Source organism: Maniola jurtina, chromosome 17, assembly GCF_905333055.1.
Source record: "Maniola jurtina chromosome 17, ilManJurt1.1, whole genome shotgun sequence".
NCBI classification, from domain to species: Eukaryota; Metazoa; Arthropoda; class Insecta; order Lepidoptera; family Nymphalidae; genus Maniola; species Maniola jurtina.
Genome location: NC_060045.1, coordinates 12,965,527 through 12,988,301, shown reverse-complemented (window position 1 = coordinate 12,988,301; position 22,775 = coordinate 12,965,527). Strand labels below are relative to the sequence as shown.

Sequence of the window (22,775 nt, the reverse complement as noted above, 5' to 3'; positions counted from 1 at the left end):
ATTGAGAAAAAATTTGGGAGGCCCCTAAAATGAAGCCACTTTGTCATTTAGAGATTTGAATAAAAAAATTGAATCAAATAGAAATCCTAAATTATCAAAATAAATATACTTAATTTAACTTTGTGTTAGGATATTATTTAGGTTCTAACAATATTTTATTTCTAAAAATAAAATGACACTAAAATAACTTAATATTCATTTATTCAATAACTCTTAATAAAATTGTACTAACTATAATATTAACAACTATGACAAAAGGAAACGATAGGCGTAACGCACACATACACACTAGTCACAGTGAAGTAGTGGAGGCGCAGCGTCATTTTTAGGGTTCCATACACGAAGGGCGCCAACGGGACCCTGAATTATTAAGCCTGCACTGTCCGTCCGTCTGTCTATCGGTAGGCTGTATCTCATGAACAGTAACAGATAAAGAGTTGAAATTTTCAATGTGCCTATTGCACATTGCCGCTATAACAACAATAAATAATAAAAATTTGAAAATGACCGCCATGTAAATTAAAAAGTAAATAATCGATGGTACGGAACCCTTCGTGTGCAAGTCTGACTCGCACTTGACTGGCTTTTTATAACAACTCAAACTCGACTCTATTTATTGTATTTTGTCTGCATAGGTACAATTGAAATTGATATACTGAAAATATCGTATTTGCCAGAACTCAAATCATTTACTGAATTTCGATAGTGCAGTCCTACGATTAAAAAAATTCGGTGTTGCGTCGGGGTCGCCCATCAGAAACAAAGCTTCTATGAACCTGTTGGCACCCTCGAGTCGGTATGGAACCCTGAATTTTTTTCTGTAGATGTACATTACACCATATTGCTATTATTTAAAACTAGGCAACAAAATTTTTATAATCTAACAGCCGAACTTTTAAAATCAATGCATGCTTATTAAATTTTAAGCATACCTCAAAATATTAGTGAACATAATATTATCTCTGAGACAGACTAGATATTTAACTCCAGATATCCTAGGTACAATAATTTAAAGTTAAGGAGCTACTTAGAGTTAATAAGCATTGCCAGGTATTTGAGCTTGGAATGGAAGGTATAATTACATAGGTGACTACAATTTTCTGACGTGTTGGAACAGATGATTGTTGAATACGATGGGGCCTTTTCTGTATCTGATCTCATCGTTGGTGTGCCAGTTATAGAAGGAAAACTCGGGGAAAAAAAATTTTATCTCTCTTTCTGCTGATGATTGGGAATCTGTAACAGAAATAATGGAATGTAAGCAATGACAGATACAAAGTGGTTAAGACATCCACCTCCCATTTGGGGGTGAGGGGTCTAGGGTCAATTCTGGACATGCCCATTTAACTTTTTTTTTATAATATGCCAATAAGTGATGATAGCTGAATAAAACCTAGTGTTTAAGACACCAGCCTCCTTTTCGGAGTCATGTTAATCACTTGCTTATGGTAAAGGCAAACATCATGAGGAAACTTGCATGCTTGAGAGTTCCCCATAATGTTCTCAAAGGTGTGTGAAGCCTGCCAATCTACACTTGGCCAGTGTTGTGTACTATGGCTTAAACCCTTTGATTCTGAGAGGGGACCTGTGCTCAGTAGTGGGCTGGTGATGGGTTGATCATGATGATAATGTTATTGGATAGTAAGAAAAATGTACCTGAGCCATGAGCGACATTCCTCGTATCAGAAATACCAAACATGCCTCTCAAACTGTATGGCTCTTGGAATTGCGCCCTGTAAACTTTAGTGGGTCCTAGCATCTGTCGCCACACCTCCACGGCTTGTGTATGTCCCATTATGTGTAGATCTATGCTGCCACTGGAATTATAATTTTTTTTATATCTTCTGTTTTACTGATCAGCACACATAAATAGGGATACTACATATTACATCAGCAAGGACAGATTTTATGCACCATCAATATAGACCAACATATCTATGGTATAATACCATTGGTTTCTTGTTATAGTTAGGTGCATTAGACTGGACTGTTAAATTTATATCTGGCATAAATCTGTCTTATTTTGACCAAAACTTATGTCTGAGCAAAGTCAAAGTATACATCTCAGCCAATATCATTTATGAAAGAGGAACCTCAAGCATTGCAAATTGAAATCTCAGTTTAAGATTGTCAACAGGCTGAATTTGAGATTGTTTCAATCAGTGGTGGGCGGTAGCTGCTGCTGGTAATTCGAATTTCTAACTGGCAATCTTTGGTTTGGGTATGGATGGGGTACGGAGTTGCGCAATTTTATTATATTTGTGGTATGACATATCTTTAAGTACCTATAACCAAAAAATATACTGACCTTGCCATAAATGTAACTAAACGATTGTAAAAAAACTTCTCAATGTGTTCCTTGTAAAAGTTCCCCGCTGCTTCAGTGTCTAAAATCATTCTTTTCGTTTTAATAACGACAAAATTATTCTTAATAACATTTCTTATGTATGAAAGAGCGACCGGGTTCTTGACTGTGTGCGGCTTTATGATAGCCAATGTTAATTGTAGTTTAGGCATTTTTAAATCATTGAAAGATAAGGCATTATGCTATTAAATATTAAATTCATTTTCAGTGGAAATTCACATTTGAAATATTTTCATTTGTTGACATTCAAATTAAATTTTGAATTTTTGACCATAGACGAATAACCCATCAAACATGAGTGTTGTACCATGGTTGATTAGGTTGATTATTCGGACTATTGTCTTTTTCTCTATGATCTTTTTAAATTTCTAGAATCCATGTCCAATCTGCTGGCCTATTCTGTTCCATTTCCAGTCAAACTTCAAAGACAATTTAAAAAGTAAAAAGTCAAAACAATTTTTGGAATATTTGTGTTTGGTAATTTGCAAGTGTTGGAATTTTTTGTTGATAAAAACGCTGATAATGCCCGAAATGGAAATTAAAAGAAGAGGAGAAGAATATTCAGTTGTGCCCGCAAAGAAAACCCGGCATGAAATATCGGTTATCGGAACAAGAGAAAAAGCCGTGGTAACCTCTTCCGTAAGTGTAAACAAATTTTTTAATAATCTCACTTAAACACTAAATTCTATGCACAATCTCTGATATACATATATTTATCTTGTCTTGGATAGTTTTTAATAAGTAATGGCTTTGTTGTTTCGGATGCAAATCCTGGACACAAGTTTTTAATGAATAACAAACACCTTTACTGTTTAGACGTGTAATGTTGTAAATAAATGATTTATATTTGGGACAAAAAGGGTCCGACATAAGGTTAATTTCATTCTTATTTAGGTTTTTTATTAAAAAAAAATTTCAGGTGCCGAGAACATCAAATCTCTATGCTCCAATAATGTTACTAGAAGGACACCAGGGTGAGATCTTCACAGCCAAGTTCCACCCTGAAGGCAAACATTTAGCCTCAGCTGGCTTTGACAGGCAGATATGTGAGTTTAAGTTACTTAATTTTTATAAAATAAGTACCTAGGTACTCTCCCTGTGCCATCTGACACAATGGGCTTACAATAATATAAAGTGTCGCAATAGGTGGCTGGGTGTTGTAGTCATTAGAAAAGGTCTAAGTCCAGCCATGGGTGTCCACAAGCTGACAATAATGATTGATATTTTTCCCAGTTCTTTGGACGGTGTACGGGCAATGTGAAAACATAATGGTAATGAAGGGCCATACAGGAGCCATCATGGAGCTCTGTTTCTCTCCGGACGGGGCTCACATGTACACCGGAGCGACGGACAACACTGTGGCGGTGTGGGATGTGCCCACAGGACAAAGGATCAAGAAACTAAAGGGACATGCCAATTTCGTTAATTCTGTATCAGGTAATTTAATTTTTTAACTAATAATTAATTTGTTAAGTAAAACTTCTTTAGGCGCAAGTTGAGAGTAACTCTGACCTTTTTCGGACGGAAGTTGAAAAGCCAAGAATAGCCACCAAACAGAACATTTGACCATTTAATACCATTTTGTCTTTTAACAAATCAAGCCATTAATACCATAAATTTACTTTTTTTAAGACAATGTCCACAACTACATTCTCATAGATTAAGGTTATTAAAAATTATGTGGCAATTTTTTTATTTTTCTGGATAAAAAGTAGCCTAGTCAGAGTCACTGTTCTAACTATATGCATCAAAAACAATTGCATTATATCATGGGCATCATCATCAACCCATTGGCGGTCCAATGTAGAACCAAGAACTCCTTTGATACATTTCAGGTGCAAGACGAGGCCCAGAACTAATAGTATCAGCATCAGACGACAACACCATCAAACTATGGGACGCTAGAAAGAGAAACCCCATAGCCTCCTTCGACAGCGGCTATCCAGTCACATCTGTGCTCTTCAATGATACTGCAGAGAAAGTCATATCCGGGGGCATAGACAATATAATCAAAGTGTGGGACATTAGGAATAATCAGATATCTTATAAGATTAAAGGACACACAGACACTATTACTGGTGAGCAAAAACTCTTTTTTTATCATCTACCAACTGATGCCCGCAACTTTGCCTGTGTACACTTCCCAACCTAAATCCCATGGCAACTCTTTCATTTTCCAGGATAAAAAGTAGCTAATGTCACTCTACAATGATATCCTTGCAAAAAAAATCTCATCCCTTCACTTTCACATGGGTAGTAATTTGTACAGTGGCTTAACATACATATAAACTTCATGACATTTCAGCGAGAGATGGAATTTAGCTGTTTGTGATTTTAATTTTTAACCTCTTGTAAGCGAAAAAGGATTAATTCGAGAAACAATCGAATCATTCGATTGTTGTTATTATTTGTAACAATCTAAAACAATCGGTTGTTTTCGATTGTTCAGTACTGTTACTTAGCGCGCGGACACACGGGTCAAGGACGCCTAAATCGAAAATTAAATACAATTGCGCAATACGATTTAGATTGCCGATTTATTCATTCACTGTGCGCTCCGCATTCATCTGTAATAAAGTTTATAAAACGATTCAAGAGAGTTGAAAAAAAAAACAATCAAACAATCAATTGTCGATTTTTATTTGATTGTTTTTCGTGATGAGGAGTAAGTTGACAATCGATTGTATGATTCATTCGATTGTTTGATTGCAACAGTCGCCTATTGCTGATTCAAATTCAAGTTTTTAATGAAAAATACTGTGCAAAAATATATTACGCCGTGCATTAATAGAAGTGATGTATATTTCCAGGCATGTCCCTCTCATATGACGGCTCGTACCTATTATCTAACTCAATGGACAACACATTAAGGATATGGGACGTCAGACCCTTCGCTCCATCAGAGAGATGTGTTAAGTTAATGTCTGGACACCAACACAATTTCGAGAAAAACCTGCTACGCTGTGCCTGGTCACCAGATGGTTCTAAGGTTGTATTTTTAATTATGTATTATGAGTTCTTGACCGCAATCTCACATAGTGATAAGTGATGATACAGTCTAAGATGGAAAGTGGCTTAGATGGGGTATGAATGAATCCTTTGATGCCATCCAAGATGGCGGATGGATTTCTGTTTTACATAAATAGGGATGTTGCTAAATAAAGATTGGGTTGAGGGAAACAATTCCACTAACCAGGTAAGATACCTCAGCAAGCCAAGCATTCGGTAAATACCCGGATTCCCGCCCTCTCCACTACATCTACATCAAAATGCTTCAGGATGTGGGATTTGGAAGACACTTTATTCAATAATCACTAAAAATTGTTTCTTTTTGACTTTTCCTTCCCTATTCCACCATGTTATTATGATGTAGACATCTGCTAAGAAAGGATTTTTGAAAATTCAATCCCTAAGGGGGTAAAAAAGGAATTTGAAATTTGTGCAGTCCATGCGGACGAAGTCGTGGACATAATCTATTTAGTTATAAAACATTTAGTAGCACGAAGTATATGTTGTCCAGGTCGCCGCCGGTTCCTCGGACCGTTTCCTGTACATCTGGGACACGACATCGCGGCGCGTGCTGTACAAGCTGCCCGGACACAACGGCTCCGTCAACGACGTGCACTTCCACCGCGCCGAGCCCATTGTGCTGTCGGCCTCCAGCGACAAGCAGATATACTTGGGCGAAATTGATAATTAAACTTTTTTATCACACTAAATGGTACCATTATTATAAAAACCCCCTTCATGATTTAAAAATACTCAAATCCTTCCAGTTGAAGGATGCGAATTTTTTAATAAACTGCTGTAACTTGATTTTTTTCAAATGCCGCGACAGATGGCGTTAGTAGTGTAATAAAACGCAATATGTATTCATAACATACATTTTGGTTGGAGTCGGAGTCCTTTGAGAACATTATGTATTATCGAGGTTTCCTCATAGTGATATTATTATTTATCCAATAGGTTTATTATGCCTATGGTTAAAAGTTAAAATACATCGATGGTTAAAACGCACATTACATCTCCGAAAGTAAGAAGGCAGGCTAATGAGAAATGAAAAATACATATTTTCATTGATAGGTAGGGTAACTCACATTGGGAAAAATTGATAAATAATACTTCTCATTTAGTATAATAATTTAATATACAATGATTTACAACTTAAAATTACTAGGTATGTATTTAGTTACAGGTTGCCCAACAAAACGTTCACTTCAAGAGCTTTTAGTTGCATTAGGAATATATGTGTACAGAAATTAGTTGTGCAAAAACAAACTAAGCTACATTGGTTTTGTAATATTATGTAGGTACTTTTCTGCAAGCAAATGATTTATTCCATTAGTTTAGTTTGCTTTGTAAACAACTAGCAGTCCTAAGTAGTACTAGAAGTTTCAGGCAACCTACAATGCTGTCCAAATATAACCAAGGTATAGTACGCGACAGGTCGACATGGCAATTGGTTCGGGGACGCCTCGCACACCCGCCCAGCGCCCGCACTGTCCCGCGCCGGGTTCACAAGGGGGGCGTCCCCAAACCGATTGCCATGTCGACCTGTCGCGTACTATAATGTTCAAATAGAAATACTTAACTATGCTGCCATATACGAATATTCGTAGTGCCATGTTAATTGAGATGGCATTAGGTCAGAAAAGGCAGTTTCGAGAAAATTTGTTGGTGATAAACTTTCCGTACTTTTTAATTTGCATGATGGCAGTGTTGAAGTACGCCATCTTGGTTTTTTATTACACACGGCGTAAAATTTCAACTACTATTACCGTTTATGAGATACAGCCAGCTGACAGAGAACGGGGATGGACAGACAGATAGCGATACAAGTCCTGTTGGCATCTTACACGTACGGAACCTTAAAAACTAAACTTGATTTTCATGTTGCATATATCCATAAATCACAGAAAAAAAGATCATTTGACGAACATTCCATACATTGTAATTTATAACCTAATTAGTTCATGATTTTAAAAATCTGACTTGTCCTCTCGATTACCACAGCAGTATGGGTCAGAGAGACCAAAAGGCACAGACTCTAATGCAAATTCCATTTCTAAGTGAATAAACTACATAACACAAAGAGATCTAGGCGGTGGTAACTCTGGTATAAAACCTAATTTAAAGTCTTCACTTTCAAAAGCTTCAATATCACTTTTAGACAACTCCTCTATTTTACTATAAATATCATCATCATCATTGAATTGACTTGCTTCAAAACCATTTACACCAAACACATTGGATGTGGGTTTATTTGATATTTGAAACACATCTCTGTTGTGTGTGCTTGTATTATTAGATAATCTATTCTGTTCATTCACAAAAGTTGAATTGGTTGGCTGGCTTTGGCCAAATATGCTTTGGGTGGCTTGGGCAAATAGGGATTTAGCATTTGGTTGGTTTTGTGTTTGGAATACATTTGGAGTTTGATTTTGAATTTGGAACACATTTGGAGATTGAATTTGAGTTTGGAACACATTGGGTGATTGGTTCTGTGATCGGAAAACATTAGGAGTTGAATGTGTTTGCTCAAACATGCTTTGATTTGCTTGAGCAAAAATTGACTTAGCCTGGTTTGCTTGGTTATTTTGGTTGCTAAATGCATTGCTTGGCTGTGGACCTAATCTGTCAAAGACCGATGGTCTGGTGGGATGATTTTGTGCAAACATATGTGATGATGAACTGTCAAAATGTTGAGTGGTATTTTGTACTGCACTCCGAAATAATGATGATGCTGAACTGGCTTGCCGAGATGTGTTCGTATTGAAGACATCCTTGCTACTTTTAGCTGACTCCACTTGAGGTGCTGAAATGAAATGGCAATGGTAGTTTTTTTTTTAAATAATTTATGGCCATTATAAATGATAAGCTGTTTCAATATTGGTCAGAACTTGCACTGTGTTCTTACTGATAAGTAATACTAATTAACTGCATCTGATAGTTGCTCTTGACGATTCAAAAGTATTTGTAAGTCTAAACTAACTAAATAAAAATATTTTGTATTCGAATTAACACTCAAACTATGTAAGAACATGAAAAAGTTCTCGTATGGAATAATGGTAACCATTAAGTACCTAAGTATAAATAATTATAAGAAGTTCTGAACATTATTACCCTAGGCCTTACCTCGATAGGAATATTTTGAACCATAAATATGATCGAATCTGCAACCATGCCCATATCGGCAATTGCCTTGCTGAAAATATTTACAAATTGCCATTTTTACAGTTAAAAAATCATTTAAAAACCAAGGTTCATTTTTCCAAAATAACTTTTAAAAATCATAAAATCACCGACAGAAAACAAAATCCACAGAGCATTTTTTTTTATTTTTATAAACTGGTTTTTAGTTTTTACGGCTCTGTGTTCTAGCTCTTTTGAAACCACAAAGAACTCTTTTTGACCAGGCAGACCACAGACTAGGATTAACACAGACACTATTAATGAAATGTTTGCATCATTGAATAGTCCGTTTGAAAAAGAACCCAGAGCGAAGCAGCCTTGAAAAATAATATGTTAATTGTCTATAAGGACTTCGTCTGCGATGGCGTTTGCTGGCGCGCGTGCTGTGCTTGTTTGGAGTGTTTTTTTTGTTTAGAGTGGCTGGTTTTTGTGTTAGTTGGTGTTTTTTGGTGGTGGAACTGACTGGGAAGCGCTCTAAAGGGGCGCCGCGCGTATGTCGGCGGGCGCCGGCGCAGACGGAGTCCATACTTGTATAAATTCAATAACTTGAAAATATCACAAACTTGACATTGGCTAATCAGAGTAAAGCCAGATTAAAGAAAAAAAAAAAATTGTCTATAACACAACACAAATACGAGGTGATTGATCTGTGGTCAACAAAAAAAAAATTCGTCAACAAGAGAGCACAACCATTTAATATGGCAAAAATAAATAACCTAAAAGATAATTAAATAAGTATTCTATTTCCCCTCTTTAAATGATACCTTTGATTGAAATCGCAATTCATGAAGAAATAAAACTGAAAGCAATGAATTAGGAAATAAAAATTGCACAGAAAAGTATGTATAAAATAATTTTCTTTTCCATAACTCCAGTTTCCAATTTTGTTATTTGAGTTGCTACTCTTATAGTATCTATGTCACATAATACGTTAAAGAATAATTTAGTAAACTAATCATCAGGCTTTCATTAAGATTATATGATAAGTATATCTGGAGTTTATCAAAATGTCTGGCTGGCCGACCGCCGAAAGACGATTTTACCCGATTATTTTATCAATTACCTAGCTGAGCTGATGCACGTGACTTCAGTTGCGTGGATTAAGGTTTTTAAAATCCCATGATAATTTTTTATTATCCAGGTTAAACGTAGGTAGCCTATGTAGTTCTCCAGATCCTTAACTATATCTATGCAAAAAATCACTCTGATCCATTGCTCCGTTGCAGTGTGATAGAAAGGCAAACCAAACAAACACAAGTTCGCATTTATAATGATACTAGCTGATGCCCGTGAATCCTTCCTGTGGATAAAGGTTTTTAAAAATCCTGTGGGAACTCATTGATTTTCCGGACATTCTCTAGTTTTTTATTTTAAACAAATATAGATTCTATTAATATTCGTTATTTTAGTCGCGATGTCAAGTGTACCCTTCCTTTATTGTTTGGTGGAAGTGTACCCTTACAAGTTAATGTACCCTTAAAATTTAAAATGCTTTTGAGAGTTGTGTACCCATAGGGCGACAACAAGACATCTATCCATCTGTCTGTCAGCGGGCTGTGGCTTGTAAACCTCAATAGGTAGAGAATAGGACTTTTTCTGTTACCACCATAACAACAACGTAAGAACAAATAATAAAATTTTAAAGCGTATCTTCTTGCATGTTGGTATGGAACCATTCAAGTGCTAATCCATCTCCTTGCCTGATTTTTTTAGGTACTATTTATTAATCAGAATTATAATATAATAATATAATACCTATTTGTTTCAGAATGGTGAATAATAACAATAAAATATTTATCTATGGCATAGAATTTCTATTCGCGATTGGAATATCTTTAGGTAAGTTAGAAATCTGTAGTTCTGTGCTATGAAAACATGAAAAATATTTACTAACCAAAAAAACAACATATTATTCAATTTTTCACTGTCAGAAAGATTTTTCTAAGATTAATTTTTTTTTCTATTATTATATTTTCTATGATTATTAACACTTGAATATTCTTCTAATATTCTTTAATATTTAATAATATTAATGATATTAAAACTTCACTAGTTTGGTGAATTATTCTTCAACAAGGTGTTATCCCCCTTTTTGAAGAACAGAACCACCACACTCATGTGCCATGCCTCTGGTGTTATGCCCTAATGAATGATGGGATTGAACAGTCGCTGAAAGGCCTACATCACCGTCATCGTTAGAAGCTAATAGACATCCACTGCTGGGCATAGGTCTTTTGTAGGCACTTCCGCACGCCACGGTCTTGCGCCGCCGCCATCCAGCGGCTCCCTTCGCCTTTTTTGATGTTATCTGTTCATTTAGGGACTGTACACAAAACTGCGATGCGAATTCGCAACGCAGAAAGTTGCGACACGAACTGTTGCGATGCGATTTCGTGCGGCAAGGCGTCTCCCACGATAAGGTGACCATGAATGACCATGAAGGAATGCGGGATGCGAATCAATTCGCAAGTTCTTGCGACGCGACTTGCGATCTCGCAGGTGTTTGCGATGCAAAGACGCATCACAGTTTTGTGTACAAGCCCTTAGTAGGGGATCTTCAAACGCTGCGTTTTTCGGTGCGAGGTCGCCATACCAGCAGAGTTTTTCGAGTTATGTGTCTGCTCATTGCCACTTCAGCTTCACAACCTGTTAAGCTATCTGTCGGTCTACAAATCTCCTTATTTCTGATCTCGACAAAACTCGAGAACTTACTTTATTAGAAGTTGGTTTTTAAGTCCATGCGAATGCCTATCGATATGGGTACAACTTACAAGCATGTAGTAGGTACCTATTGCGTGGGAAGTATAATGTTACGTACGTGATACGTACCTAACTGATAGATGAATATTGTTATTTTATCATAACAATTGGCTGACTATTCAAGTGTTCTGAGAATTCTTACTTCCATACTAAGATTACTAATGAGAAAGAATGAGAAGGTATGTCTGTCTGCTACCTTATCACGCCCCATCCGTTTAACCGATTTTGAAGAAGTATGGATTTCCACTGGATTTTTAAAAACCTTCATGCAAAGTTGTGGGCATCATTTGGTTTGAAATAAATGTCATATTTTATAAAAAGCTAACAAGGAGCACACATTATTAGACAAGTAAGCATGGTAGTAACTATAGTTTCTATTGTAAAAACCTAAGTGTTGTCTTGAAAATACAATATTCTGGTAAATTACAACTAGCCCAGTGAGGTTTATACTTGTTTGCTGTTTAACTATGTATTAGATAAAATTAACTGTACATGTACTGACTCAACATAGACCTTAAACTGTTGGCTATAGAACATAGAATTATTACCTACTAGTCTTGAAACAAAATTTTGCTTATAGGTTTTCTGTATTATGTAGATCCCCCATCAAAAGTAAGGATTTTCAGAATTCCTATCAGAAGAAAAGCCAGGACAGGCTAGCTAGTAGGTACCTAAAAATAAATTTTGAACTTTGGCAGTTGGTTTAAAGTATCAATGGTATTTGGTATGGAATGCCACGTCATGCTAATTTACTATCGCATTGTATACGCCTAAAACATTAAAATAAGCTGTTATTCCTATCTATTGAGCGATGCGAAAAGAAGAAGACAAGTCACAGAAAGTATAGGTATCCACGAATTTTTAACTAAGTACCTAGTGATGTTAATACTATTTAGCTGTATTTATGGAATTCCGAGCCGCTACTCGAGGGTCACAACTTTCAGTTGTGTTCAGAAGGGCATACAGCATTGTGCTGAGCTAAACCCTGTTTTCACTGTCAGCCACTGCTTTTTCTATTTGTAGTGGTGAAGGTAACATGGGTAACCTACCTATAAGTTAGTAAGTACCTGGTTATGTGTAGCACAATCACCACCCATATGAATTATGATCATAAATGAAAGTGTGTTTGTTTGTTGGTTTATCCTTCAAACACGTCGCAATCGGCGTAATTTTTCGCATTTATTTTTAATTCATTCATTGAAGGTTTTCTACGAAAAATTATTTTGATATCACTCAGTGAAGCATTAGTGTAGAGCTTGGTGATTAATTATTGTTCACTGTTTATCATTAAGTTAGTACGTCTGTTTCCTAGATAAACAAACTCTGTATTTTATTTGGGACCCAGTGGTCCATTACTTTGATATATGGAAAAATTTCCTTTCGCCTCCCCATTCGAGGGTAAGATCTGCATTGCTTTTTGGTTTCCTGACATTCTTATAAACAAAGATATCTTTATTATAATGAACGTCACACAGCTAGTCAGTTAGTTATTAGTTACAGTAGTTTGTTTGGTTCGCGAGTATGGTTGACGTTTTAGTTTCTGAGCACTTTGGGTGGTGGTTGGGGTTGATAATGGTAATACGAGCAATATGCTTTATGATTCTAGGGTCACAGAACTTAAATTTTGAGAATACGGAAAAATGGGCTGTGGTTCTTGGTAAGTGACTTCATTGTATTTTTTTTATATGCAAGTACCTAGCCTTGTTGTGACAAACAACGTATAGTACGCGACAGGTCGACATGGCAATCGGAATATGGGGCAGGGGGACAACCCGCACGCCCGCACGTCACCCGTGCGACCCCGCACCGGGTTAGCGCGGAAGGTGTGCGGGGCGTCTCCACCCTGATTGCCATGTCGACCTGACCTGTATAAATTGTATATATTAATCGATTCGGATTGTTAACTGTACACTTCTTAAGCACTTCTCCATACAAACGTATTACGCCTATTATTCTACTTGTTCTAGAATCTAACAGCGTATTAAAAAATGTACTGTATATGTATACATATTATGTAACAAACATATAGACACACTTTCGGATGTGTTTTATTACTACATGATATTCTGCAAGAATTGTCGGAATTCTGGTTTTCCGGGATAAAAAGTAGCCTATATGCATCCTCGGGATGCAAGCTATCTCCGTACCAATGTCAAAATCGGAAAAGCTATAGACAGACAGACACACTTTCTCATTTATAATATTAGCATGGAGTTTTCATTCCAGCTCGCTACATAGTCTACATGCTAATCATAAAAGGCATCCACGAGGGATGCTCGCTAGCCGTCAGCTCGGTAGAGGCGCCAGAGGAGCTCAAGGCAGCGTGGCGGCGCTGCAAGCTGTACGTGCTGCTCCTGGCGGCCCCACTCGCGTGTCTGCTGTACTATCGACAGAGCGTGCTGCGCGATGACTTCATGTTTATGTTTGTTGCACACCTGCTCACTAAACTCTCAGAAATGGTACGTATATTATGTAGGCGTTTGCTTTATAAGTTTACTAGTTAGTGGATTTACGTTAAATCCTGCGGGAACTCTTTGATTTTCCGGGATAAAAATAGCCCATGTGTTTATCCAGGGTATAATCTATCCCCATTCCAAACAGCCAAATCCGTTCAGTAGTTTTTGCGTGATTGAGTAACAAACATCCAAACTTTCACATCTTATATTATATAAAAATCAATGTTTGTATGTTTGTGTTCTATAGGCGGCTAAACCGCTGATCAGATTGTTATGAAACTTTGGTAGGATGTTCTGAAGGCGCCCGAGATGGTTCCTGCATCAAAAAAACTAACTATATATATATGAATTTAAAATAATCATGTTTATTTACGGCATTGCAACGCATGCCGGGTACAGCTAGTTTATAATATTAATAATATTAGGATTATATGGAATCTTCTTTAGTAATAACCTCTTTCGGTCTAAGACTTATTAAAGAACCTTGTTTAAAAACCTCCACAATCCTGGCGCCGCCTAGTGTGAGTTTCCTGAAATTGGCGCCAATACTAGAAATTATTGTCCTAATAGAATTTATAAGTTGATAACTATGACCTTCTGTTTTTTGTTTTGATATTAATTAAATATCTTATTATTCTTAAGATATTTATTATGTAATTTTAGATAATTATTATTTAATTAAGAAATATAGAAAAGTTAATTGACTCCATTTTTGATGAATCACGTTGGCCACGCCAGAGGGCGTGTCTCTGTATGTCTGTGTTTGGTGTGATTGCAGTCAAGCGCAAGCTTACATACTTAGTTAAAAAACAAGTGTAAATTAAAAATTTATAACACCCCCCACAAATGAAGGTTACAGTAACTAGAAAAGAGCTGATAACTTTCAAATGCTGAACCGATCTTCTTGGATTATAGCTAAGACCACTCTCGATCAAGCCACCTTTCAAACAAAAAACTAAATTAAAATCAGTTCATTAGTTTAGGAGCTACGATGCCACAGACAGATACACAGTGTTATAAGTTTGACATGTGTATCTGTGACAGATACACATGTCAAACTTATAACACCCCTCTTTTTGAGTCGGGGGTTAAAAACCGGGCAAGTGTGAGTCAGACTTGCGCACCGAGGATTCCGAATTCAGCTGTATTTTCATTTAATTTTTTCCGACATTTTGCACGGTTAATCAAAAACTATTATGCATAAAAAAAAGATTCTGACGAATTGAGAACCTCCTACTTTTTTTAAGTCGTTTAAAATACCTACCATAAGCCACCAAATGATACCTGCGCCATGTTATGTTCCAGGAGCAACCGTACTCCATCATCAACTACGGCACGGGAATGGCGTATAGTTTCTACGAGGGATACTTGGCGCACATTATGCCCAGCGATGGGACTGAGAAATTTGTGGGCTTCCAGGTGAGAAGAATTCAATACAAATATTCTCATTCAAATAAACTTTTAAAAGTACTTCTGGAGTGTTCGTTTTAAGCAATTAAATATCACTTGGTTTAACAGTGAAGGAAAACATCATGAGGAAACCTGTATGCCTAAGAATTCTCTATGTTCTCAAAGGTGTGTGAAATATGCCAATTCGCATATGGCCAGTGTGGCAAACCATAATCTAAGCCCTTCTAAGAGGATTCTCGTGTTCAGTAATGGGCTGGTGATGGTTGATGATGAAATTAAATTATAGGAGAACATCAACATCTTCGAAGCTAACCAGGGCGTGGTGTTCCCGGTCAAGAGACTGTTCCTGGTCATCACCAAGTCGCTGTACTGTCCCCCGGACTTGAAGCACTTCAACAAGACCAACCCCGACCTGCCATACTTGGAGGCGTGCCAGGTTAGTGAGCAGGTCAGTTGTATTTTGTTTCAGGAATGCTTTTAAGGTGATATAACCGCAGGATACATATTAGTACCTTCTAGGTAAAGTTTTGCTTGGCTGCAATCAGATCTGCTAGCAAGTGATGACACAGCCTAAGATGGAGCATTGCCTAGAAGATGCCATTCACTCTTGACTTGAAGGTGCTCATATTAAATTACAGAAGAAAATTGATGCTGGAAGGGTGTTCCAAATTCTAGCGGTTCAAATAAGAAACGAGGAAAGTTTCAATTCAATCCAATTACATAACTTTACTGTGAATTGGTTTAGTTTACAGATTTTAATACTATTTTAGGTTATGCCAAATTCTACCTTACGGCATGCAATAATACAATAACACAGTCATAGTACTCATATTAGTAATAACTCTGGTCTAAGTATAAATTCAGTTTTTAACAAAAGTTTTTTATTACATTTAATTTATTATTTTTATTTTGGTTTAGTCGCTAAAGGAGGTGGAGAAGGATGTGGCGGGCGTCAAAAACCGCACCTACCGCAACTCTGCCTACGCCATCTACCGCAAACACAAGCGCCCCGTGTACCTCGCGGCCGAGTGTGCGACGCCTCTACACACGCTATACAGGGTGCTTCAGAAGAAGACCGTTTATGAAGGTTGGTGATAACCCCCTCTAAGTATCCCCCTTTAATACAGAATGCTTCAAAAGGAGACTGTCTACGCCAGTCAATTAAATCCAACTAAGTATCATTCTTTATACAGCGTGCAAAATGTTTTAAAGACAACAGTTAATATACCAAGCATACATGCATCATGTCACCTACCGCAAACATAAGTGCTCCGTGTAGGTGTAGTCGTAGGTAGGTAGTAGGTATAACCCCCTCTCCTCGTAATACAGGGGGCTTCAAAAGAAGACAGCTTATTATAACCCCCTAAGTATCCCCCTTTAAACAGGGCGCTGAAAAGAAGAAGGTCTGTTACTGTTATGGTGCGACCAATTTTTCGTTTACAGAGTTGGCCGACGTGGAGCCGGCAGAGTTGGTTCACGACTTCTGCACCACGCTGCGCTCCATCGTCCAGAAGAACCCCGAGAGTCGCGACAAATGCGAACTCGTATTTTACGATGGTAACTATATCTCATCTCAGTGGAAATTGCTTTCCGAACCAGTGGTAGTGCTGAATATACGTCATTTCGATGGCTCCTCAACCTATTCGTCAACTAACATCCTGCTAATATTATAAAAGCGAAAGTTTCTGGTTACTCTTTCATGCAAAAACTGCTGGACGGATTTGGCTGGGTATGGAGATAGATTATACACTGGATTAAGACATACGCTACTTTTTATCCCGGAAAATTAATGAGTTCCCACGGGATTAAGACGTAATATAAATTAAAAAAATCTTTGACACGCGTCCCTGTAAAATTAGAATTTTGCAATTGACCTGACTTAACTACTTATACGTAGTTGCCATCGATTTTTATTATGCAGTAAGCCAAAATAAATCAATTTATCTATTTAACTTTAACTATTTTTTTTTTTCTAGATCTTGACAAAAATCAAAATTTGGCTGACGTACTGTTAGACAAAATACGGGAGTTGGAGCCCGATTTTGAAAATATGATCATGAAGAGGGAATGACAAATTTTACTTTTTTTGTTAGTTTTTAGTTTTAAGCCAACTATTTTTATAGTTATTTCATATTTTGATTTCTATAGAGATTGATCTATTTTTTTTTTATGTTACTGTGTTGTACTCTATAACTTAACTAAATATAAAGTGGACTAAAATTAGTGCAATCCTTTTCATAACATAAAGGATAGCTTGATAATAATTAGTTCTTTTAATTATTTAGTTATGGTTTTGGTAAAAAAATTTGTATATCAAAATGACAGTAATATTTTTTATAGTAATTGTTTAGTTTTTTCTGTTTCTGTTTTTTATATTTTTTGAAGCGAAGCTTCTTAGCGACTTCTTATTTTACTTGACTTCTTCATATTGATTTACCTTGGATGAATTAAATTCGTCCAAGTAATTGACAGACTGGACTGAATGGGATGGGATTGGACTAAACCGATCCGGTCCGATCTAAATTACTTTCACCGAAAATTCCGTAGAAGCTTCGCTTCTGTCAGGCATCCGTCGACGCGACGATGCCTGATTTTTTTAAATACTTAATGACATTTTGAATCGTGATATCATGCAACGTCATAAAATGGCGTTTATATTTGTGTTATTTTTAAGTAAAAAGTTTAAAGCCTAAACATCATCTGCTGTAATCGCAGATGTAGTAGCTCTGTAATGTGCGAGAAACATTATAGCTTTGAAATATGTGACAGACAGTGCTATTTTAAAATATGTGACTAAAAAATATGTGTGAAATAAGTGAATAAGGCTGCATCATCACTTACCACCAGGTGAGATTGCAGTCAAGGGCTTACTTGTATCTGAATAAAACAAAATAAAATTTGGGTGTGATTGAATTCAAGCCCATGCCTATATTTGTGTTTCTTTGGGTGTGTTTTACTTTTTCTAAAATAAGATAAATATTGGTGCTGAATCGGAGCGCAAGTAAATTTTAGAGTATTCGCTTCTTTTTCTTACCAATATAATAAGAAAAGGACAGACAAGCCTTATTTAGTTTAAGACCTCTCAAGTTGCGAGCTTGTTTGTAGAGAACACTAATTGGAATTTTTAAATTTAAAATTCATTTTCCGTTCTTCTTAAGCAATACTAAAAAGATAAAGATGCAGATACTCTAAATTAGGAATACGTAGGGGGTGGATTGTGGGAGGGTGACAGAGATGTTGAGACTGATTTTGAGATATTAGGCAGTAAATTCATCATCATTCGTGATATTTTGTTGGTTTTCTATTGGGGTACCTCCAGATTATATCATAAAACCACAATTTGCTCTAATCTGGACCTACCTTTATGTTTTTAAAATTTATAGTTAACTTGATGTTGGATGTTAGATGTTTATATAGACTGTCTATTGCATTTTTATTTGTAAGAATTTTAAAATAATATATTAACTTTTATTTTATACGTCTTATTTGTAATTAAAGTTGTGTCATTTAATTTTAAGTTTTTCAAAATAGTTCAGAGTAATAATATTATGATCAAAGCAAAACTTACAGGAAAAGAGATAAATATTATGTTAAGTATAGTATAAGTATTTGATACTAAATCATGCCAAATTTAAATTATAAATTAAGTAAATAAAAGATATTGACCAGTCGCCTTAATTTTATAATAAGTAGATATGCTTACATTTAAATTTATCTGTTGTAAACACGTCTCAGATGACAGTCTAAAATTATACTTTATCCACGGAGAGAAGTTAAGAATAGGGTTCTCTCTGTTACGTCATTCCATACAAATGACAAAGACAGAAGTCAGTTCGTTAACCATTTTGAATGACCAACCAATCGGAAACGAACCTATATTTTCGAATTTAATTTCGAATGTTTTTTTTAAAATAGGTTTTCTTAAAGAGTAGTACAGAAAACATAGCTTTGTTCGTGAATGGTTGGTCACTTAATAATAATTAACGCCCACTGACTTTTGTGTCTTTGTCATTTGTATGGGATTTCGTAACAGAGAATCCTATATTAACTTCTCTCCGTGGATAGAGAACTTTCAACTTTCTGAATTTTCCAAAGAGAATATTGTGACAAGTATAGTATTACTTTTAGATCAATATTGTCAATTTGTCGTGGGGGATAGTGCGGGTGTGCGGGGCGTTCCCCGCCTCACCCCGATTGCCATGTCGACCTGTCGCACTCATATTACGTTTTAAACGTAATTCTAATTCGTAATAATTTTATTCACTTTTATTAAATTTGTATTTTTGTAAAGGTATCTATCTACGTCTACGTAGTGAGTACCTACAATGAATATTGTTATATTATATTATAAAAATAAAGTGATTGAACTTTAAAATAATTGTTTTTATGCACTAAAGTTAAAAGTGATGATGTGCTTGCCTTTTTGTCCTTTGTAATTTTCAGTCTGAATAGCTCTTGGTAGCTAGTTGTATCGAAAAGTATATTCCATAAAGTGGAGTGGTTATGGGTTGATTACACCTAACGAGTACAGTGGCGAGTCAGTAAATGAGCTCTCGGCCGAGAGAGTCGCCGTTACCGAGTGGGTGTTCACACGTATTTACTACAGTGGGGAGTCAGTTCAGTTTTGATCACGCTCTGCAATGGATCGCAAAAAAAAAGAATTTAAACGGGTTTTCAACCGGCTGTTACCAGACATTATTAAACAATTGTGGGATTTATTAGAAGATGAAGACCGAAGAATTTGGACCAGAACATGGATTTTAAGGCGAACTGTCCTTGGAGCAACTAATAGCCTTTTTAATGGATTGCAGTCAGAAGATCCCAAAGAATTCAAGGCACTTTTGAGAATGACTGTAGAACGTTTTGAGACATTGCTGGAGAACATAACACCATATATACAAAGACAAGATACAATTTTGAGAGAAGCTATACCAGCAAAGGTTAAACTGCAAGTAACATTAAGTTATTTAGCAGCTGGGATAAGCTATCGATATTTGCAAGCATTTTATAGAGTGTCTCGATCTGCGATATCAGTGTTTATACCAGAAGTACTGGACGCCATCGTAAACTATTTAGAATTATATGTGAGGGTAAGTGTTTTACTTGTGAAATGAGTATGGCACATGATCATCATCATTATCTTCCCTAGCCTTTTACTCTTACCTATCGATCGGGGTCCGCTACTTATTCAAGAGGATGATTGAAAGCAGAGTGTGAACGTGCAGCGTTGGACTGCTATAGGTTAATTATGTAGTTATATAATTTAATTAAACCACTATTTACCTTAATTCCGGTTTATTGTTAATAAAAATCAGTATCTACACAAGTACTCAAAACTATTCAGACCTATTACTACTAACAGAAGCAGCCTGCATAGCTGAGTGAATGAGATCATCCGTGGCAGTAATTTCTGTTGATGCTTCTGGTTCTTGGATAATATAAGAATAAACAGCATTACTATCTTCAGTACCAACTTCATATGTGCCGGCCGTCAGCGTTTCATCGTAACTTGAATAAGTAGATGCTGGAGTCGCAACTGACTCGTAGGTAGAGATTGATGAAGCTGTTCTCTCCCTATAATCAGTTATCCCAATGTCGGTTAAAATGCATTGAATTTTCTGTTGTGCCCTTAACGCATTTTCCACTGACATTGTTTTTAATTGCATTGCAACACTTTTACCAAATAAGTCGAATGGTGTTTCTTCTTCTTCTTTAAATACTTTATCGTGCATCGTCTTTAAATCATTAATGGCTTTTACAATTTCTCTAGGCCTCTTTTTTGGTCGTGAAGGAGTAGCAGAAGTGCCAGTAGATGTATTATTTGTAGCATTGGCATCAGTGACTGTAGATTGTGAACGATTTGCTTGTTCAGAAGAGGCTACGCATTGTAAATCACTTTGTTGTTGCTCAGCATTTTGATGACCGTGAATTTGAGACACCGATTGAATCTGTAATTAACAAAATAAAATTGTTTCAGATACCAGATCATAATGAATGGCAAGAAATTGAAGATGGTTTCAGAACTAGGTGGAATTTTCCTGGATGTCATGGTGCCATCGATGGCAAACATGTTTTGATTGATGCGCCTCCAAATTCTGGAAGTGAATATTTCAACTACAAAGGTTCGAACAGTATTGTTTTACTGGCTGTAGTTGACCATGATTATTGTTTTCGCTATTTAAATGTAGGAGCAAATGGCAGAAACTCTGATGCAGGAATTTTCAGACAAAGCTCACTACGTCACAGTCTCGAAAATAATTTATTACCAAAGGGAGGTTTTTTAGTGGGCGATGATGCTTTCGCATTAAAAACGTATTTACTTAAACCGTATAGTGGTACCAATCTTACAACGACGCAAAAAATTTTTAACTACCGCTTATCCAGAGCGCGCAGAATAGTTGAAAACGGATTTGGTATTCTGGCAAGCAGATTTCAAATTTTCCAAAGGCGTATACCAACTGATGTTGACACAACTGATAAAATCATACGAGCCTCATGCGCTCTTCATAATTGGCTACGAAAGACAAGTTCAAGTACATATTTTCGGCGAGGTTGTGTTGATGAAGAAGACACTGATTCAGGCACTATAACTGAGGGGTCTTGGAGACGAGAACTTATTAACAACTTGCCAAACATTACCGTCCACAACACAAACTATGCAGGGAGGGTAGCAAGAGATTTACGTAACAAATATGCAGAATACTTCTCCGGCCCAGGCGCCGTTCCATGGCAAAATAGAATGATTAACTAAAAGACCTACATAAGTAATAGTTATGTTTTAAGTTGTAAAAACGTAAATAAATATTGATACTCACATTCTCGTACGTCTTTCTTTTCAGATCATTCATGAATACCTCCTCCATTTCCTTGAGCCATTTTATATTTGAGACATAAAGATTATTTATTCCAGCTCCCGATTTCTTTGAGTCTTCAATTTTTTTCAATTCTTGGCTGTAAGTTGATCTTAAATTTTTGATTTTGTTCTTCACCTCTGTGACACCAAAGTCGTTGATGTTCATCTCATTTACTATTGCAATTAGTGCTGCATTACGCTTGTCCTTGTTTTTGTAATCGGGTGATGAAAAATTCCACAAACATTCATGTATTTTGTAACACTGAATAAATTTTATCGTTGTTTCCAAGCTCCATTTGTTATTAGCGGCCATTTTAATTGAAATTAGGATAATAATTTTGAAAACAAAAACATAAACACGCACACTGCTTGGTGACGAACGACCGAGTGGCGAGTGACCGAGTGACAAGCGAGTGCGTGTTCACGCGTGCCGAGCGGGACAGCGAGTCGCTGCGGGGGCAGAAGAATGAAGCGGGGAGGTGGGTACTCGGCCTAGTAAACAGATTGGGATTCTAGTGACTCTCTCGCCTCTATGCTCGACCGAGCACTCGGCCGAGCACTCGTTAAAGTGTTTATACCAACCGAGCACTCGGCCGAGGACACTGACTCGCCACTGTACTCGTTAGGTGTAATCAACCCATTAGGGTCATAACACTAGCGGTTGGATCGTTGAGCGCGATTTTGTTTTCTATGTAAACTCTTAGCACAAGGCTCATGTTTGAATGAGGAAATGCGTGCG

The 22,775-nt window shown here is 36.6% G+C and overlaps 5 protein-coding genes across 8 annotated transcripts; 3 read left to right on the top strand and 2 right to left on the bottom strand.

Annotated features, from left to right (window-relative positions):
* Nucleotides 1-184: 184 nt before the first annotated feature.
* Nucleotides 185-2,638, bottom strand: LOC123874103 (nucleoside diphosphate kinase 6-like). Its single transcript, XM_045919286.1, has 4 exons — nt 2,309-2,638; nt 1,657-1,817; nt 1,087-1,236; nt 185-425 (listed from the first exon to the last, which is right to left on the bottom strand). The coding sequence occupies exons 1-3, from the start codon at nt 2,515-2,517 to the stop codon at nt 1,091-1,093; spliced, it is 516 nt and encodes a 171-aa protein (XP_045775242.1). The 5' UTR covers nt 2,518-2,638; the 3' UTR covers nt 185-425; nt 1,087-1,090.
* A 147-nt stretch (nt 2,639-2,785) lies between these two features.
* On the top strand, nt 2,786-6,072 carry LOC123874098 (U5 small nuclear ribonucleoprotein 40 kDa protein). Its single transcript, XM_045919279.1, has 6 exons — nt 2,786-3,004; nt 3,285-3,411; nt 3,599-3,802; nt 4,201-4,443; nt 5,176-5,354; nt 5,886-6,072. The coding sequence occupies exons 1-6, from the start codon at nt 2,888-2,890 to the stop codon at nt 6,063-6,065; spliced, it is 1,050 nt and encodes a 349-aa protein (XP_045775235.1). The 5' UTR covers nt 2,786-2,887; the 3' UTR covers nt 6,066-6,072.
* Nucleotides 6,073-6,493: 421 nt separating this feature from the next.
* LOC123874102 (zinc finger CCCH domain-containing protein 16-like) lies at nt 6,494-8,680 on the bottom strand. 2 transcript variants are annotated; one of them, XR_006797831.1, is made up of 3 exons: nt 8,501-8,680; nt 7,115-8,180; nt 6,494-7,050 (listed from the first exon to the last, which is right to left on the bottom strand). XR_006797831.1 is itself a non-coding variant. In XM_045919285.1 (2 exons), exons 1-2 carry the CDS (start codon nt 8,592-8,594, stop codon nt 7,444-7,446), a joined length of 831 nt encoding a protein of 276 aa, XP_045775241.1. In that variant the 5' UTR covers nt 8,595-8,680; the 3' UTR covers nt 6,494-7,443. The 2 variants fall into 2 exon arrangements, 1 of the variants encoding a protein (XP_045775241.1); XM_045919285.1 differs by having other exon boundaries at nt 6,494-8,180.
* Nucleotides 8,681-9,209: 529 nt separating this feature from the next.
* LOC123874099 (stimulator of interferon genes protein) lies at nt 9,210-18,337 on the top strand. Of its 3 annotated transcripts, XM_045919282.1 has the most exons (9): nt 9,210-9,396; nt 10,326-10,396; nt 12,924-12,974; nt 13,544-13,776; nt 15,079-15,192; nt 15,470-15,631; nt 16,102-16,270; nt 16,627-16,740; nt 17,160-18,337. In XM_045919282.1, the coding sequence occupies exons 2-9, from the start codon at nt 10,327-10,329 to the stop codon at nt 17,252-17,254; spliced, it is 1,008 nt and encodes a 335-aa protein (XP_045775238.1). In that variant the 5' UTR covers nt 9,210-9,396; nt 10,326; the 3' UTR covers nt 17,255-18,337. The 3 variants fall into 3 exon arrangements, with proteins under 3 accessions (XP_045775238.1, XP_045775236.1, XP_045775237.1); XM_045919280.1 differs by lacking the exons at nt 9,210-9,396; nt 10,326-10,396 and having other exon boundaries at nt 12,630-12,974; XM_045919281.1 differs by lacking the exons at nt 9,210-9,396; nt 10,326-10,396 and having other exon boundaries at nt 12,633-12,974; nt 15,470-15,619.
* Nucleotides 18,338-19,689: 1,352 nt separating this feature from the next.
* On the top strand, nt 19,690-21,934 carry LOC123874059 (putative nuclease HARBI1). The gene is made up of 2 exons (XM_045919219.1): nt 19,690-20,273; nt 21,161-21,934. Exons 1-2 carry the CDS (start codon nt 19,824-19,826, stop codon nt 21,932-21,934), a joined length of 1,224 nt encoding a protein of 407 aa, XP_045775175.1. The 5' UTR covers nt 19,690-19,823.
* The last annotated feature ends 841 nt before the right edge of the window (nt 21,935-22,775 follow it).

What these genes read in the sequence shown, in the direction of transcription:
- LOC123874059 (XM_045919219.1), top strand. Translation starts at nt 19,824, where the DNA reads ATGGATCGCAAAAAAAAAGAATTTAAACGGGTTTTCAACCGGCTGTTA. An exon ending in ATTTAGAATTATATGTGAGG is followed by an intron (nt 20,274 to 21,160) that starts GTAAGTGTTTTA and finishes AAATTGTTTCAG; the next exon opens with ATACCAGATCATAATGAATG.
- LOC123874098 (XM_045919279.1), top strand. Translation starts at nt 2,888, where the DNA reads ATGCCCGAAATGGAAATTAAAAGAAGAGGAGAAGAATATTCAGTTGTG. An exon ending in TTTCGTTAATTCTGTATCAG is followed by an intron (nt 3,803 to 4,200) that starts GTAATTTAATTT and finishes GATACATTTCAG; the next exon opens with GTGCAAGACGAGGCCCAGAA. An exon ending in ACACACAGACACTATTACTG is followed by an intron (nt 4,444 to 5,175) that starts GTGAGCAAAAAC and finishes GTATATTTCCAG; the next exon opens with GCATGTCCCTCTCATATGAC.
- LOC123874103 (XM_045919286.1), bottom strand. Translation starts at nt 2,517, where the DNA reads ATGCCTAAACTACAATTAACATTGGCTATCATAAAGCCGCACACAGTC. An exon ending in TTAGTTACATTTATGGCAAG is followed by an intron (nt 1,818 to 2,308) that starts GTCAGTATATTT and finishes TTATAATTCCAG; the next exon opens with TGGCAGCATAGATCTACACA. An exon ending in GAATGTCGCTCATGGCTCAG is followed by an intron (nt 1,237 to 1,656) that starts GTACATTTTTCT and finishes TTTCTGTTACAG; the next exon opens with ATTCCCAATCATCAGCAGAA.
- LOC123874099 (XM_045919280.1), top strand. Translation starts at nt 12,839, where the DNA reads ATGGTTGACGTTTTAGTTTCTGAGCACTTTGGGTGGTGGTTGGGGTTG. An exon ending in AAAATGGGCTGTGGTTCTTG is followed by an intron (nt 12,975 to 13,543) that starts GTAAGTGACTTC and finishes TTTTCATTCCAG; the next exon opens with CTCGCTACATAGTCTACATG. An exon ending in CGAACTCGTATTTTACGATG is followed by an intron (nt 16,741 to 17,159) that starts GTAACTATATCT and finishes TTTTTTTTCTAG; the next exon opens with ATCTTGACAAAAATCAAAAT.
- LOC123874102 (XM_045919285.1), bottom strand. Translation starts at nt 8,594, where the DNA reads ATGGCAATTTGTAAATATTTTCAGCAAGGCAATTGCCGATATGGGCAT. An exon ending in TTCAAAATATTCCTATCGAG is followed by an intron (nt 8,181 to 8,500) that starts GTAAGGCCTAGG and finishes ATTTCATTTCAG; the next exon opens with CACCTCAAGTGGAGTCAGCT.